Below are 18,858 nucleotides of genomic sequence, written 5' to 3' on the forward strand. Positions count from 1 at the left end.
TCAGGATACGAGGGTGAGAGTTCTACTGTACGCATGTTGGAAGGCCTCGAAAATTATGTCTTATGTCAATCTTATATTTAATTTTAATGCATTAAATTTTTATTTTACTTTTTATCGTTAATGCAAAATATTTTATATAGCTACATTATATCTTTATTTTATTATCTATAATATATTGCTAATTTTTTTTGTTATGTAGACTGATCGTTTGTTGGGTCTTATACTGGACACTCATCATACTTTATCTATGATTGATGAGGACAAGTAGATCCGGATACTGCGGGAGATGGAGAGATCATGTTTAGGGACATTAACGGCGATTGGAGCATCCTATGCACCAGATATGAGATATACATAGTCACCACATGCTCCAGATATGCCAGCACCATATATTCCACAGATGTCATCGCCACATACTGTATATATGCCATCATTTTTTGATCCACAGATGTCAGGATCTTCATCTTCCTACATGCCCCAGATGACAGCATTGGGTCCGAGTTGGCATCATGATTCTTCTTCTAAGTGATCTGATTTTTTTATTCCAGGCCTATCATTGGATCTATATGAGGGGGTTAAGGGGGTCACTTAGCTCATAGATGCTCCAACAGCACCTATTATTCCTGATATGCATGTTCAGGAGATGTCCATTGTTATAGGGAGGGGCCATCACAGGTGACACAGGAGCAGGAGTAAGAGCGACCGTTGAGGACCTTCGTGAGAAGGTCCAAGCGGCCACTGGCATCATGATGCCCTTGTGGGATTTAATATTTTTTATATTTGTAGTACTGTGAGATTCTTTTATAAACTGTATATTTTTGTTCTATCTTATATTATTCATTATTATTTCTATCAGAGTTTTAGATATTTTGCTTGTTTAATTCAAGTGTTAGGATGTTATATGGTTTGTCATGATTTTCACGTATATCTCGAAAAGAAATTGAGGAAGAAAATATCACGTTAAAAGAGCTATCTAAATTAGATTTAAAAAATAATATCATGCATCAAAAAATATAAAAAATAATAAAAAAATATATCACGTATCCAAAAAAATTGATTTAAAAAATATAAATAAAATATATCATGAACCAAAGGTTAAGATGAGAAAAAAAATTATCTTAGAAATATTATTTGGACATATGTCACTACTTTTTGATCCACAGATGCCAAGGACTTCATTTTTCTACATGTTTCAAATGACAGCACCGTCCGAGTTGGCATCATAACTCTTTATTTGAGTGGTCTGATCTTTTTGTTACAGATTCATCATTGAATGCAGATGAGAGAGTTGAGGGAGTCACTTAGCTCATAAATGCTCCAACATGACCTATTATTCCTGATATGCATGTTTAAGAGATGTTCACTGATATAGGAGAGGAGCCATCACAGGTGACACAAGAGCAAGAGCGACCGTTGAGGACCTTCTCAACGGCCATAGGCACCACAACATCCTTATAGGACTTACTATTTTTTTTATTTATAGTATTTTGAGATTTTTTTTGTAAATTGTATATTTTTGTTGTATTTTATATTATTAATTATTATTTCTATCAGAGTTTTAGATATTTTAGTTGTTTAATTTCAAGTGTTAGGATGCTACATAATTTATCATGATCTTCAAATATGTCTCGAAAAAAATTAAAAAAATATTAAAAAATTATTTAAATTAATTTAAAATTATATATAAAAAATATAAATAATAATAAAAAATATATTGTATCTAAAAAAATTGATTTAAAAAATATAAAAAAATAAAAAAAATACCATCCTGAATGATATTTTTAAAAACATCATTTAATATAATATTTTTTTTTTTTGTGATAAATTTTTCAAGTGGACGTTGATTGAGACTGAACAAACGTTATTTCAAATGATATGTTTTAAAATAAATATTATTTAAAATAATATTTTATAATTTTATATTATTTATGTAAATAAATTGATATGTGTATTAAATTGATAAAAAAAATTTAAATTGAATTAGTAAAACTCCTAATTTTTTCGCCCGTCGTCAACCGGTCAGATTTAGCATCTGAGAATGACCAAAATACCCTCCTCACCCTCGGCCCATGTATAAACCCTAAGTCGCCGTGCCTTTCCCTCCCTCTACTAGGGTTTCTGCTCAGCGCCATCTCGATAGCCCTAAGCGAAACGCGAAGATGGTATGGATCGTTCTTCTGCTATCCTTCTATCTCTAGGGTCCTTTTATGGATCAAGAATTTTTTATGGATCAAGAATTGGATTTTTGGCCGGCATTTGATCTCATTTCGAGCTGCCGGATTGATGGTTTTCTCATTCTTCTTCTCTGCTGAAAAATCTCATGAAATAGATATGTTTTATTAATATTTGACTCTAAAGAGAACTAACTTCAGATTCTTCGCTTTGATCCTTTTATTATTAGCTGTAGATCTATTAATTTGTGGATTTAATCTTACAGGCTCCCAAAAGAGGTGTGAAGGCTGCAGTGCCGGCGAAGAAAAAACCGGTAAATTATTTTTAGTTGTGACATTTTATTGCTAGATTGTTCAATCCATTCTTTTCTTCATGTCATGCGGAGCTTTTTCTTTGTCCAATTGATTTTGCGGTGATTTTGCATCTCAGGAGAAGGTTGTGAATCCTCTGTTCGAGAAGCGGCCGAAGCAGTTTGGGATCGGAGGGGCTTTGCCTCCGAAGAAGGACCTCCACCGTTTCGTCAAGTGGCCGAAGGTGGTCAGAATCCAGAGGCAGCGGAGGATTCTCAAGCAGCGCTTGAAGGTCCCACCTGCGTTGAACCAGTTCACGAGGACTTTGGATAAGAACCTTGGTATCTATCTGCTGTCTCTTTTAATAGGTTCTTTATAAATTTCTATTATCCACTGATGATTTTCTCTAAATTTTAGGGCTTTGTTTGGAAAGGTATACACGCAAAAAAAAAAAAAAACCCCTAAACATAAATGCAATTTGTTAATTCTTTTCCTTGTTCTAATGTAAGAAAAATTAACATGCACAACTAAAATAATGAATATACTTAATTTATTGACTTACATAAATAAAAAGATCATTTTATCAAATGATAAATCAAAATTATTTTATTTAAAAAATAGACATCCATATTTTCCTTAATGTATAATAATATGCTTCTGAGAAAAATGTCTAAATGTAATATTAGATGGATTACTTGTACATTTGCACAGAATGGACAGTTGTAGGTTTGGGCACTACATAACAACGAGAATTTGTAATGTGGGTTTGGGCATTAAGTCGAGCAGTTGCCTTAGTTTGCCTCGTCAAGCGCTTTGTCGGAGTTTGCCTTGTTGGATGAAGGAAGACTAAGTGGCCTCTCTACTTTGGCCTTTCAACCTTTCTTGAGTCTTTAACTTCGATATTTGATATTCTATAGGAGAGTGGAGATAACTAGTGTTGGAAGACAGCAATAGAACAAGTGGGATATTACATTGGGTTCCCTATTCTAGAACGTTTGGAAGGCATGAAAAACACCAACATCATCATTTTTTGAAGCCAATAAGGGGTTGTTGGAGGATGCGATTAAGGTTTAGTGGTGGCATGTATGAAGCTGGCTCTCTCTAGGAAGCTATGCTGGCTGTTAATCTCTATTTATCCCTTTGCTGTTCGTAGCCTAGTTTTGGTTGACAATGGTTTTTACGATTCTTTTCCCTATTCACTTCCTCTCCCTCTTTCCTTTGTCTAAGGGATTTCTTATACTATGAATGAAGTTCTAATGAGTCATCCCATCTTTGTCTAAAAATAAAATATAATATAGTATTCTAATATATAATATATTATATAATATCATCATCATGTTGTTATACTATGTAATATATTATTACATTATAGAGTAGAAGGATCCGAATCCATCTATATGAAATAGATAAAAATTTAGGATCTTTTACATATATATCCTTCTAAACCTTTAAATTTGCATCAATATCCTCGTAAAATTGCTATTTGCAGATGCAACCTTTATAATTTTTTCTTTTTACATATCTACCTATAAGGGTATTTTAGTCATTTGAATTTTAAATCGTTAATTTTTTAATGGCGTTAGATAATGTGGATACATAGGCCAAAAAAAAAGGAAAAAGGGGTTTATACATATAAAACAAGTATTTTATGAAGGTATACATGTAAATATAAATTTGGAGAGGGTATTCATGCAAATTTGAATGTTCAAGAGGGTATACATGCAAAAAAATCCTAACATTTTTTTTATGTGAGTACTTCTTGAGCTTTATCTGAGATGACTAGGAGTCTCACCATTTGGTGAAAATCTTTGGTTGCTTAGTTGAGTTGTGAAGTTGGTTGCTCTAGTTTTGGGAACTTCTGAAAAACTATAGATTTCTCAAGTGAGGGTGGAGTGAGGATTGTGGTTCAGGGGGAAAAGTTTTAAGAGCATTGCTACGTTTACGCAAGAACTTACCTCAATAGGATGTAGATTATGTTGATATTGCAGTACACAAAGGTTCTGTCATTATTATTGTGGCCTAAATACCAATTTACACTTGGTAGTTCATAAAAAAACAGTGAATTGCAACTATTTCAGGGAGGTTTTGGGGATGTTTTTCCTAGTTACAATAGTCATCATGTCTGTTAAGTTTGAATCATCATCTTGAAGAGTAAAAGCTACTCTTTGTTCAGACATTGATGTGATTATAACTGAGAAAAGTGATTTAACATGAAAAAATTGATAAAATCAAGTGATAGAAACACTTGGTGCTTTGCATATTCGATTCCATATTTTGCTGCCACTGACTAACATGAATCATCAACTTGCAGAGTAAGAGCTACACTTTGTTCAGACATTGATGTGTAATTATAACTGAGAAAAGTGATTTAACATGAAAAAATTGATAAAGTCAAGTGATACAAACACTTGGTGCTTTGCATATTTGTTTCTATATTTTGCTGCTACTGACTCAACTGAGTCATATAAAGCTTATAGGAAGGAGCTTGGTGCTCAAAATGGAATTGAAAATGAGAACCATTGAATCACACATCCATATACATACAAAAACATGGAGAAGAGTGGGTTGGGAGGAATGGGAAGGTTAATTTATTTATTTATTCTACCTTGAAGGAATAATTGGATTGAAGAGAAACATTTGAAGTGTGGCTGCATTTCATCAGATAAAGATCATTCACAATGAATGTTCATTGTTATTGATCCATTGGATTGATAGCTAGTTACCGGGCATAGCCTAATAAAAGGGGCACACAGGGTTATTAGGCCCATCATAAGATTGCATCTGGTGATGATGCCCAACCTTGCTGGAGTTCAACCCATGTTAGATCTATTTTAGTGGCTGAGTTTGTTTGGGCTTGGACCAGACTTTGCCCAAAGGTCAATACAATTTATTTAGGTCGGGGGCTGGCCCAGCCTGATCTTCAGGCTTACCATCTAGGCCCAAGCCTAGTCCTTAGGCTTACCATTTTTAATTTTTTTTAAAAAAATAAAAATACTTAAATATATTTTAAAGACTGCTAAATATGAGTAATTAAATACTTCCAACAAGCTATTATCCAATTAAATTCACATATCAACAATAATTATTAATTACGTCTACAAATACATCGAATATAAACAAAATAACATGAGAAAAAATTGGGCCAGGTTAGGCTTCAATTGCCAAGTCCGAGCCCTGTCCATTTGTTAAACAAACTTATTTTCTAGGCTTGGCCATGTCTACCAGGCTTAAAACTTTGGGCCCAAGTCTGCCCAAACCACATGCCCCATCATATCTACGGAAGTAATAGAGGTAACAACTGTTGGAAGAGACAGAGAATTCTTAATCTCTAAATTGGAGTCCTCTCCAGATTGGAATGCACAAGATATTTGAGATCGTGATGAGGTGTTTGGAGGTGCCGAACCAATAAGGGAAGCACGCTAGGGTTGGCGGCATTCAACTCCACTTCTTTTTTTTTTTTTTGTTTCTTTTCCTTCCCCAGCCCATTTAGCGCTCTGCCACTGCGCATGTCCGCTTTAAAATCAATTGGGTGCTGAAGTAGTTTTTGTCAATTTACTGAATTAAATAGATGCAGAGCTGTATTAAGAACTGGGCACCCATCGGTTAAGCATAATTGATGGTTGCCTTTTCTGGTGTCTAATTTCCATGCTTTGTTGGTATTTTAGAATTTGAAAGACATGCAAAAACAAATGTGGTAAACTAGGCAAAAAGTTTAAGGTTAATAATTTGTGAGTCACTTTATACTGAAGTTTTGTTGAATTGAGGTCATGCTTTTCATCTCACTTAAGTATTATTAGCCTTCCTAAGTTTACTTTCAGTTTCTCACTTTGCTGGGCATGTGATGATAGTATTTTTGTGTGGTTTGTGCTTTGTTTCTGTGCTTCCATTCTTTTTCTTTTTCCGTCCTTTTTGGTGCAACAAGCATGCTAAAACCTGCCATACATAAAATATTCCTACAGCCTCGAGCTTGTTCAAGATGCTTCTGAAGTATCGTCCTGAAGACAGAGCTGCAAAGAAGGAACGGCTTCTGAAAAGGGCTCAGGCAGAGGCTGAAGGGAAGCCTGTTGAAGTCAAGAGGCCTATTGTTGTGAAGTATGGGCTTAATCATGTGACCTACCTCATTGAACAGGTTTGGATGTTTTCAGACTTCCACTTTTGGTGATTTTAGATAATGTAGGCTATTAGCTTCTTGCCTGATGCATTTTCTTAGGATTGCTTTCACAATAATCTCCACTCCAAATCTAAGTTGAGAACGATAGAAAGCGGTGTTGTGTAATCAATTAATGCAGCTGAACATTGTTTTGAGACATTATTTTAGTTAAAGATTAATTTAGATCTTGTTCCTTTATAGAACAAGGCACAACTGGTGGTCATTGCTCATGATGTTGACCCAGTTGAGCTAGTTGTTTGGCTCCCTGCCTTGTGCCGGAAGATGGAGATTCCTTACTGTATTGTTAAAGGAAAAGCACGACTTGGAGCGGTAGGTTACCTTCTATGCATTTCCTTTTCTAAAATCTTTTGATTAAAGATAAACATGCTTATATGCATATGTTTTGATCTTTCTGTTACCATTTTTATAGATTGTGCACAAGAAGACTGCAGCTGTATTGTGTTTGACCACCGTAAAAAATGAGGATAAACTAGAATTCAGCAAAATCTTGGAGGCTATCAAGGTGAGGAAGCCTAGAGTGATATACTTAGGCTTTGATATATTTTTGTGTCTATCTATATCTTAATTACTATTTTTTTTTTCTTTCAGGCCAACTTCAATGATAAGTTTGATGAGGTCCGTAGGAAGTGGGGAGGTGGGATAATGGGTTCCAAGTCTCAGGCAAAAGCCAAAGCGAGGGAAAAGCTTCTAGCAAAGGAAGCTGCTCAGAGGATGAGCTAGGTTTCTTTATTTTAGGTCATGTGGTTTCGCCTCTAGCTTGCAGCTGATAAGCAGATGGACTAGCAGCCATATCTGAAAGTGGATAGTATTTGTCTTGTTCTCTGGCGAACTTCCCCAAGCATGTTTCTTGGTGTCACCAAAATTTTTGTTTTCTTCTTATGTTTTAAAAGATTGATTATTATTGTGTGCTTTGCATTGCTGATTCATTTTTGTTCTAATTTTATGTGCTTGTCTGTTAAACTTATCTGGAATTTTAACCGTTATTTTATCAGGACACTTAACTATGACGACTGCTGATATGAGAAAATGCTTTCGTTCTTATTTTCTTGTCATGTTGGAAGTTGGTCTTCCAACCTGCTGGATGGATCAGTTCATGCATTTTTCCTTTTTTATTATAGAGGAGCTTTAAATATCAGACCACAGTTTACAGGACTATAGATTAAAGTTTATGCATATTGAGTGGTCGAATTGGCTGAAAATGTCATTTGATATCCTTATTGATACAATTTTGAGGCCATGTCTGTACCGTTACGAGGCTCCTGCTGCCCCTGGCTCACTACATCAGTAAGCATTTTGCGTGTTTCCTTGCGCTCACAGCCACCCTACAAAAAGAATTGGTCTTTGTTATTGGGTTCTTCATGCATTAATGAGCAAGTCTGTGATGAATTTGTGACTCCATGATCGGTCAGCTATGGCACAAAGGATGTGAGTAAGATTTTTCAAGCTGAGTACTTCATGCTTCAAAACATAGTTTACCGATTGAAGATTGAGATATAACCCACTGGTCATGTTAGCAAGCGTTTAACAAATCATTTGTCATTCCCAGATTGTATTCAGGATTTGATGTGCCATGTCTGGTCATGGAATGTTCATGTTATGGCATGGTTTAAATATTTGTAGATCTGTGGTTTACGGCAAGGTTTTATTTTTTGTGTAGATTTTATGACAAGTTAAATGTTTATGAAGTGTTCCATTAGTATGTGAACTATTCGGCATGGTGTGGGAGTCTTCATTTAATGACCTAATCAAAGATTGTTAAATGCAACCTTGAACGTAGCTGATCATAAAACAGTTCGGCTGATGATAAAATGCAATGCCTCAGGAGAGGGATAGGAACTCCTGTCCAACTGATCATAAATTTTTCAGTTTTGAGAGTTGCATAAGTCATGAGAAGTCTATTTTTCCATTTTATTTCTTTTTCTTTCATCCACGGTGGAATGGTATAACATACTCTAAACATGACCAATACTTTTTATCGCATGACTTAGCTTGATCAGTAACATCTCATCCTGACCTATCTCATTCAACCATGGACGATTCTTAGTTTACTTGGGGTGTTTGTTTATGGAGAGTTAGGATCGGGAATAAGAATAGATAATTTTCATTTCAATCGTTTGGCAAAATCCAATCTAGACTCAAGGAATCAAATATTGTTCTATCATTTAAAATTTTATTTTTCTAAAATATCCTTTACGATTAGTTATTTTGCCAAAAAAAAACTCATTATCTCTGCTCACTCGTCCCCTCAAAAGCTCGAGAGACTCTCTTAAAAAAATAAAAGAAAAAGAGAGAAACCCTAGTCTAGTTCTGGTGGATCCCGCGGCTACTCTCTCCTCACTTTGGCGACCAAAAGCTAGCCCCTCGCTCTGTATCAGTGGCCTAGTAATTGCCCCATCCTCATTGAGACCCCATCTCTCCTGCTCTCTATGAGGAAGGGTCTGCCCGCATGTAGCTCCAGTGACCTCCTCGTCTCCATCCCATCTACTGATTCTTGTTTTCTTCATGTCAGTCTAGATCACTTGTAAGTTTTTTTATCTCTCTCAATCTCTCTCTAGATGGACAAGAAAAGGGTTTGAGGACATGTTTGATTGATATTGTTATTTACACTTTTGGAGGATGTTTATTATTTATAGTCTTTTTAGTTATCTAGTTTCATTTGTAGATAAAGATTATGTTCTGCTTAGACTATTTTTATTTTAAGGGATTAATAGTCTGATTTATATTGTTATTGTGTTTGTGGATGTTGTTTACTGTTTATAATTTATTTGTTTATTTAGTTTCATTTGAAATTTTGTTTGGTAATCTAGTTGTTTAGTTTTAGTTTAGAATATTTTTTCTGTTTTAAATGGACTAAAATAGTTAAATATTTTATGTGTTTAGATATTTGGTTAGCTGGTTTGGAATAAGTAATTTCTATCATCAGATCTTGTAGCGGTTATAATTTAGATTTGCAATTTGAGATCGAAAAGACTATCTCGGGATCTTATATATACTTTTGGGATCATTGGGCGAGTTCAAAGCATAACCTAAACCTTTCATCATCAATTATGTTATTCTTTACTTTTCATGTTGCTTGGATTTCTTTACTAGCTCTAGCATTTGAATTGTTCAAAATGATATTAATTGTATACTCCATACCATTATTGCTGATTAACAAATGGCTCATATTGCAGGAGAGACCCACTGATTGGAACCAATCCTTCGTTGAGGCGCACCTAAGATGTGGTGAGATTACACCAGTTATGGACCTAAGACCACCAATTCGGTCAGTCATGTGGACAGAGCCAGCGCCTGACATCCACAACTAACAATCTTGATTTAGAGGAAGTGGGCTAGAATATGGTCTAATGGCATATAAAGCTATGCCTAACAAACTCATAAATTCTGGTTGGTGGCCTTCGGGCTCAACCTCCATACAAAAAAGATATGGAGGGGATCCTTAGATAAGCAAGCAAGAAAAAGGCAAATACAAGCACTAGAAGAAGGGCAAGCCCTCTCTGCTCTCCCGACTCTCGCTTTCTTTTCTCTCTGCTATTCCTAAAGCTTCGACTAACTTAAGCAATCGGAGATCCCCCATCGAAAAACCATCGGCAAGTTTGGACTTCCTTTATAGGTACTTTTCGATGTTGCGAATCTCGAACGGCATCCAGCTCTAGCTACATCAGTATCTTTTCAGAGCTTTACGACAATAGATTGACGGTAGGAGGGCCCAATCTCCTTTTGAGAGAACAAAAAGCATGATGTGAATGAGAGTACAAAACTCTACTGCTTTCCATCGATAATCCGTTTATCGCTGCAGAGCAGTGCTGGCTGCAACTCCATCATTATGTAACCTCCAATCATGATAAATCCATTGTCGCTCGATACTCTGGTTCATCAGATCCAGATACTGACTGGCGCTGTGCAACAATTGCAACAAGTGATGGAGCAACAGCAACAGCACCTAGAGCTGAACCGTTAGGTGGCCACCTCCCATCTCAGTTGGCGATCCCACTCCCTGAGTCCGGAATTCGTTCCCTGGTGACACTCCCATCTCTCCCCTACTATGACAGCCTAATCCTCTGCCCATCGGAGCTTGAGGGAGGAGGCACCTTTGATAAGCTCTTTCTCCATTAATGATTGATCCCAACTTACTTCCCTAGGCCCGAAAGATCTCGACGGGAGGAGAAACTCAAGAGGAGAGTTCAATACATCGAGTGCCGCTTTGGTGAAGTCCAAAATGGACTATACCGAAGCAATGATGGCATCAACTTCAATTCTCAACCACCATCTCTTAGGCCATCCTGAAAAAATCAATTTCAAATCAGTTTAAGGTACTCAAGCTAGAGCCATATAATGGTTCCATGAATCTCCTTGATCACCTGTAAGGTTATAGTGTTAGATGTATGCCCTAGAAGCCAATAAGACTGACAAATATAAATTTTCTAGGAACATAATTTTGTATTTGAAATATTAAAATCAATAAAATTGGGTTAGTTTTCTATTCATGTTGTATTATGTGTCCATGAACCATCCGAGAGATTAATAAGATGATGACATATATTCTCAAATATTGAAAATTTAAGACATATATCATTGGTGATTAATTCTTGAATTACTCCCGATCAATAGATTATCGTAGAGACGGTGATTAATCCAATAAGATTGATGCACGGATCGCTTCTCTTAGAATAGATGAGTCTTGAGTCTATGTGTGGGAATACTAGAGCGAGAATATAGATGGTTGTTATAGAACAAGAATATCGAACGTGATCATTATGAGAAGTTACTTGGATAGCTACCCACTCATTAGTAACTTACTCGATGCTATAATTGTGTGACTAGCCCTTTGACCTGAGGTGCCTTGGCTATTCACCATGAAGTTGCTATAGTTTGATTGTACATACACTTGGTCTCTAACCATATGAATCCTTACAGTACATGTAGGCTGTAACAAGTTCATTATAGGAATAAGATGCACACCAAGATGAAATCTATTATCCTTAGTAGACAAGAAAAATAGTCTTATGTGATTTATAAGATTGAGTTCAGAAGACTTTGACCAGGACAGTATGAATAGTGGAAAAGAGTTTCACATACTTTACATCAGGAACTCAAATCGAGTAAATTTTATATATAACAGATATTGTGATTTGACGAGTAATCTATGATCTCCATCTTACCGAGACTTATAATAAAAGTACTATATCATACGTTAACTGTACCTAGAGATTCATCCAATTCTATTCTACTGGACTGCCACCATATGCTGCTAGGTGCCACTGGTGATTGTAGGGCCCATAGAGAATCAAATACACAATCAAATGATTCATATTGGGAAGAATTGAAAACATTTCAATCCATTAAAAGAAGTTTCAATGATATTGTGATAGAGATCACAACATAACTCACTAATAGATAGAATAGAACCTATAGGATCACATGCATAAGGATATTGAAACTAATCAGATGGTTGGATGATAATTACAAATCATTACAAGATCCAAATTATCAATGTGATTGATAATTGGACTAACTTATAATTGTGACAAGTAGCAGGAACTTATTTGCTAATAGTTAGCAAAGTTCAAAGAGGACTAATGTGCAAATATTATATGTATTAATTTGATTGAATCAAATTAATTATGATTGAATTCAAGTTGAATCAAATAAAAATTTGGATTCAGTTGAATTTGAATCAAGGCTTGGATCAATTGGAGCTGAGGTCACATGCACCCAAAAGGGTTTGGGCACATCAATTGTATGACAATTAAACCTAGTCTGTTTATCTTATTTAGTCTAGACTTTCACCGGTCAAAGAAGGCCTATGCCCTAAGGGTTTCCTTGCATGAAACACTAGGCGCCACAATAAGAGAACAAATAGGGAAGGTATGGGGCAGCACCATTAGGGTTTTTGAAACGCTAGCTGCCCAACCCAAAATAGAAAAATTTTTTGACTAAATTATATGGGGCAGCAACACTGGGGGTCTCTCTCCAATAACCCTAGCTACCAATCCTCTTTAGCAAAGGAGATTTTTTTCATGAAAGGTGGGGCAGCACCCTAGGATTTTGAACCTATAAAAGGGTGGCCACACCCCAAGGATGAAAAAAATTCCAACACGCCAAAGGTTCTCTCCCTAGCCCCAAGGCTATTGCCAAGCTCTCTCTCCTCCTTCCTTTCCAAGCCCAAGGGCTTCTCCCTCTTCTCTCTTGCCTCCTGAAATTTAGAATTTCAGCAAAAAGGAATCTCAAGAAAGTCATCATCCTGTTGTAGTTCTCAAAGAGTTGAGAATCCTCTACCATCAAGTAAAGGTTCTACAAGAGAGCTAGCACTCCGAAAATCAAAAAATTCCTGAAGTCTTCATCTCTGTGTGATACCCGTGGAGGCCAGGCACTTGCGTGGCTATAAGGAAAGGAATCAATCCACGTTCTATAGTTATGGAGTTCATCTACCCGTACAAAGGTATGAAAAGAAAAAATTATTTTTTTTATTTTTTAATTCTTTTCTCCTCTGTACATTGAGATTTTAGGGATAGGTTTTTTCTTTCCCATGAAGGATTGGATAGTTAAGGTTTTTTTCCACTATGCTGATAGAATAGATTAGATCTAGTTCTCTCTTCCAACTCTATTAAATTAATATGATTAATTAAAAGCATGTAAAGTTATTTTAATTAATGTGATTAATTAAAATATGTACAAGAAATCTAAAATTTCTTTCAAGTGGTATCAAAGCCAGGTTTGTATATGAGAAAAGGATCTATCTAGATACCTAAGTCAAAAGGATTATATTTTTTCATATGAGATGTGAAATAAGAAAACCCTAGTAAATAAAATCTATTTTATGTTGAATATGAGATATTCATGAAATCTAATAAAATCTATTTTATTAGCAATTGGGTTCATCTTAGATCATCCTGACATAAGGTTTTCCTAACATAACAGATGTTATGCTGAAAGGTTATCCTAGGATGAGAAGAGATGAAAGCCTCAAATCAAAATCACCTTTGTACATAAGAAAAAAAAATTGATTAAAACAAAAATCCATTTTATTTGGATTATAAGATAATTGTATTGTGTCTCCCATAGATACATGCAGTGATCGCCATAAATCACTACAATCCTTCTAGTAGGGTTGTATCATGAATACACATCAAGATAGTTTGCAATATTCCGATATGTAGTGAGCAACTAAAAGCCAAATCCAATTTCTAAGTTTGCGAGGATTGAAAATCGATTTTTAATTTTATCAAAGAGCAAAAATTTTAGTTAAATGTTTAATTTAATTTTTAATTTGTTCTAAAAACTTTTAAAACAAATGTGTTCTCATTTTTTTTTTCTTGGATCTTCTCACTCTTCGGGTTGGAAAGCAGAAACCCCTTCGTGAGTTAAGATTTCTAATAGGTACTGTGATCCCACCGACTGGCATGCTACCTCACCTGACAGTTATTGACAAATGTATCAACTAATAGATAGACAACTTTTGTCCAATACTTCTTAAGTAAATTACGGTGGATTTGATCTCTAGGTCCTGAAATCTCATCTGACAGTTATTGATCTCATTCTTTAGTTAAATCAGACCCACCATTGAGCATGAGTGAAGCCATCATTGGGATCCTCACCTAACAGTTATTGGGCCCAACCTTATCTCCCCCTCACAGCATCTCATGCTAATAGAGTGGTTGCTTTTCCTCTGATATAACTGAACTATTGTGTCCCATCGAGAATAGTCAACATCGGAGAAGGCATGGTACTCTACAATGGTGGAAGACCCCTCGACTTATATTACTGAGAAGATTTTTTAATTTAAGTCTTCTTAATCCTAATTAGTCATAACTGTTATGACTAACCTGAAGGGTATGGCTAGCTCGAATCATCAAGCAACCACATCAAGACTAATCAACCAAATTGATCAGAAAAGTGTCAGATTGATGGGGGTCCTTCTATTGCTTTCTTTAGATATCAATAAATTGGTCAGGTCAACAAACAGAGCCAATTAAATAATCACCTCTCTTTAGATCAAACCATACTACTTTCCTTAGACATCAGTAGATCAATCAATTTCGAATAGGTTAGCTTGTGTAACTTAGGCTCGAGCCACTGAGTCAAATCAGGTCTTTGAGTTAATCGATCTAACATGTGACTGTTAATCAATGTGACCAATCTACAACTATTGGGTTGATCTTGAGTACTTTTGACATAATTCTAATTAACTTTTGATCTGGTTGGGTCAACCACTTATCTCAATTGAGCCCTACCATGTAAAAATCAATTACTCAAAAGTAATTGAATTACTAGACCTAATTGAACTACCCAAGCCCAAACCCTCATATTCCATGCTAAAGATTAAAATCTTAAATTCTTAATTTTAAATCTTTAATACTTAATTTTAGATCTTTAATTTATAATTTTAGATCTTTAATTAAGTGTATTATGAACATGAGATTTAGTTTAGATGTATAAACTACTTTCATATCTAAACATTTAATCATATATCTCATACATAATCACATAAATTTCAGATTATATTTAAATCCTAAACGATTTTGGATCTAGGGTATTAATTTAAAAGGATCTTATCTCACATCATCTTAGGACAACCATTCAGCATAATTTTTATTATGCTAGGACAACCTTATGTCAGGATGATTTCAATTAATCCAACCAAATTTAGATATAATCTAAATAAAGGTTTGATCAATTATACATCTCATATATAAACAAGATCTAATCATATACATCTCAGATAACTTTTAGATCTAACAAACATTCATCTCATGCAATATTTAGATCTATTAACATGCATCTCATGTATGTTAAAATAGATTATATATCTCATACATAACTATATCTACACATATCACATATGCATATCACTTATAAATCTTATGTATAAACAAAATCTAATACATCACATGTATTTAAATTAGATCTAATCTAATAACTAAATCTGATTTTCAGATCTTAATCACATGAAATTAACCATGACTCCGATACCACTTATAGGATATCGCACATCCGAAATATGCATGCAAAGATCATAACATACAAATTTTTAACTTTTAAAAATTATGAACGCAGTGAAATTTGAACTTAATCTAGATTTAAAATAATTTTAAATCTAATATGCATAAAATATAGATCTAATCTACACATGTCAGAAATATTTACATACTAAAATTAAGATATTGAAAAATAAAATCAGATTTAGAGTTAGATCTTTACCTCTATATGGATAGATCTTCATCGTAATCTGATGATCCATGGATGTCTTTGAGATTCCATCATAGTCGCACAAGTATCCGACCTCTACGAGTATCCATCGAGATTGATCTGATCAGGAGGACTCGATCTCATCGGGGTGCTAGCTCCTTTACAGAGATTACTCTCTGGATTATCGAATTGACTTGATCTTTTGATTCTCTTCTCAAGATAATCAATAACATCTATAAGAGGATAATGAAATCAGATCACATCTGATTTTTTTTCACTTTTCTCTTCTCAAAAGAAAATCAAAGATCTACTAAAGAAGATAAGAGATCTAATCTCTTTCTTCTTCCTTTCTTGTCCAACTCTTAGACTAGATCTAAAAAAAGAAGAGGAGAACCTTTTGTATCCATCATATGGATCAAGAAGGAGAGCAAAATTAGATCAAATTTGATTTTGTTCATATTCAACTCTTGGACATCTTTAGAGAAAAGAGAGAAGGGGACATGTCCAACTCTTGGACACAAGAGAAGGATAGGAATTTACCTCTAACAACCAACCTTTGATTGTAATAAAGAAGAGAAAAGAAGGAAGAGGGGCATCATAAAATTCTCCACGTTGAAGAAGCCTCACACCACCCTTTTCTCTCATGCCAAAACTCCTCCAAGGGGTGTCCAAAACTCTTGATCTTATCTAAAGGAGGTGCCATCTTGTCCCAAGTATTTAAACTCCAAGGTAGTTAGGGTTTTGGTTATGATAGAGTTGGAATTGGTTAGGACTCTCCCTTTTTAATTGCCGCCCACCCTTCTCTCCTAAAATCCTCCACGCCACATCCCACACCCACCTTCCTTTCCAGCATGAAAAATATGGGCATGAAAGCCCTTTAGGGCATGGGAATTTAATGGGGTTCTTCTTGTTTGATTTTGCTTAAGATCAAATCCAAAAATCAAGTAGAATTGGGAGTCCTATTTAGATTAGGTTAAGTCCAATCCCATTAGACTAATGAAATCCAATCTAAATCAAATTAAATTCAAATCTAATCAAATTAAATCTGATTTAATTTGACTAAGATCTAATCCAAATCAAACATGGCTAAAGATTAGATCAAACCTAATCTAAATTGGTTTGGATCTAGCATCCACTAAATCTAATCCCATTAGATTAATGAAATCTAATTTGAGTCAAACTCAAACTAAAACTAATCAAATTAAATCTGATTTAATCTGATTATGATCTAATTCTAATATTTGATCAAATCAAATAATATAAAATAATTATAATTTAGTCCTCCTATAACTTACTACTCTTGCAAGCCCTCAGTGTAACTTTCACATTTAAATCCAATCATCAATCAAAGTGATTCAAAATCATGATTTGACAGTCCATCAGTCAGGATCTCTTTTATATGTGACCTCATAGGTTCTATTCTGTCTGATAATGAGAAATATTTTGATTTTCATCAAAATATTATTAAAATTTTTTTCAATGGATTAAAATAATTTTAACTTATCAATCGATAATTATTGATCATCAAAATAATTCTCATTAGTCCCACAATCTATAAGTGATGTTTAGCAGTATGTAGTGGCAACCTAGTAGAATAAAAGAACGAACTTCTACGTATAGTTACCATATAATTTAGTTTCTCTATCGTGAGTTTCGATAAGATAAAGGTTCTGAAAAATTCGTCAAACTCCATCGTTCGTCATATGGAAGATTTATTCGACTTGAGTTTATTTGCGAAATATGATGGAACTTTTTTTCATGATTCACACTACCCTGGCCAAGGTCTTTCGAGATCAATTTCATAATTCACATAGGACTACTCCTTAACTACTAAGTTTGATATATCCTATCTAGATGTATACTCTATTCCTACAATGAACTTACTGCAGTTAACATACACCTCAAAGTTCCGTATGACTAGGAGATCGAGTTATAATGCAGTCAAACTATAGCAACCTTATTGTGAATAACTGAGGCACCGTAGGTCTAAGAACTAGTCACACCAGTATAGCATCGAAAAAGTTATTGATAAGTGAGTAGACATCCAAATAATTTCTCATATTAATCATGCTCAGTACCTTTATTCTCTAACAAACATCTACACTCTCTCTCCAGTGTTCCCACACTGTAGGCTCGAGACTTGTCTATCCTAAAGAAAATGATCTGTACACCAATCTTATCAGAGCAATCATCATGTCTATGATGATTCTTCGATCAGAAATAATTTAAAAATTAACCATCAATAACACATATCTCAAATTCTCAACTCTTGAGAATATATGACATCATCTATTAATTTTTTGGATGATTCATGGATATATATACTACATGAATGAAGTCAACTATCCTAATTAATTAAGTCAAGTACAAAATTATATCCTAGAAAAAATTGATGTGTCCGTCTAATTGGGTTCTAGGGCATACATCCAACAATATGTTGGCATCCATATCAAATGAACTTCAACACCAATATGAGGACATGAAAACTGTCATGGCCATGCTTGATCACCTCAAGGAGTTGTATAGTAAACAAAGCTAGTTAGCGTGCTATGAAATATCCAAGAGACTCTTCAAGACAAAGATGCACGAAGGATCATCTGTCCATGATCATTATTTGACAATGATCAAAGATTTTGAAGAGCTTAAGATGCTCATAATGGTCATAGATAAAAAATTATAAGTTGATCTGATCCTTTAATCCCTTCCTGGCTCATATGGATAATTTATAGTAAACTACCATATGAACAAAATTGACTGTACTAAGACTGAACTATTGAATATACTGGTAACCACCGAAGAGATCTTGAAGAGTTCAAGAGGTACAGTTCTTGCTATAGAGTGGATTTCATCATCCAAGAGAAAGTCTACTTGAAAAAAGAAAAAGCATGTTAAGAAGCAGAAGAACGAGAACAGGCCAAAGAAGGAAGCTCCTAAGAAGAAGACTGCAGACAAAGAAAAGCATTTTCGTTGCAATAATGATGACCATTGGAAGAGGAACTATCCTATCTACATGGATAGCCTGAAGAATAAGAAAGA

The 18,858-nt window shown here is 34.8% G+C and overlaps 1 protein-coding gene across 1 annotated transcript; it reads left to right on the forward strand.

Moving 5' to 3' along the window:
- The first annotated feature begins 2,052 nt into the window (after window positions 1-2,052).
- LOC105048977 (large ribosomal subunit protein eL8y) lies at window positions 2,053-7,637 on the forward strand. The gene is made up of 7 exons (XM_010928499.3): window positions 2,053-2,162; window positions 2,438-2,485; window positions 2,602-2,803; window positions 6,422-6,591; window positions 6,814-6,942; window positions 7,043-7,135; window positions 7,222-7,637. Exons 1-7 carry the CDS (start codon window positions 2,160-2,162, stop codon window positions 7,351-7,353), a joined length of 777 nt encoding a protein of 258 aa, XP_010926801.1. The 5' UTR covers window positions 2,053-2,159; the 3' UTR covers window positions 7,354-7,637.
- Window positions 7,638-18,858: the final 11,221 nt, after the last annotated feature.

This window comes from Elaeis guineensis, chromosome 7 (assembly GCF_000442705.2).
Source record: "Elaeis guineensis isolate ETL-2024a chromosome 7, EG11, whole genome shotgun sequence".
Lineage (NCBI taxonomy): Eukaryota > Viridiplantae > Streptophyta > Magnoliopsida > Arecales > Arecaceae > Elaeis > Elaeis guineensis.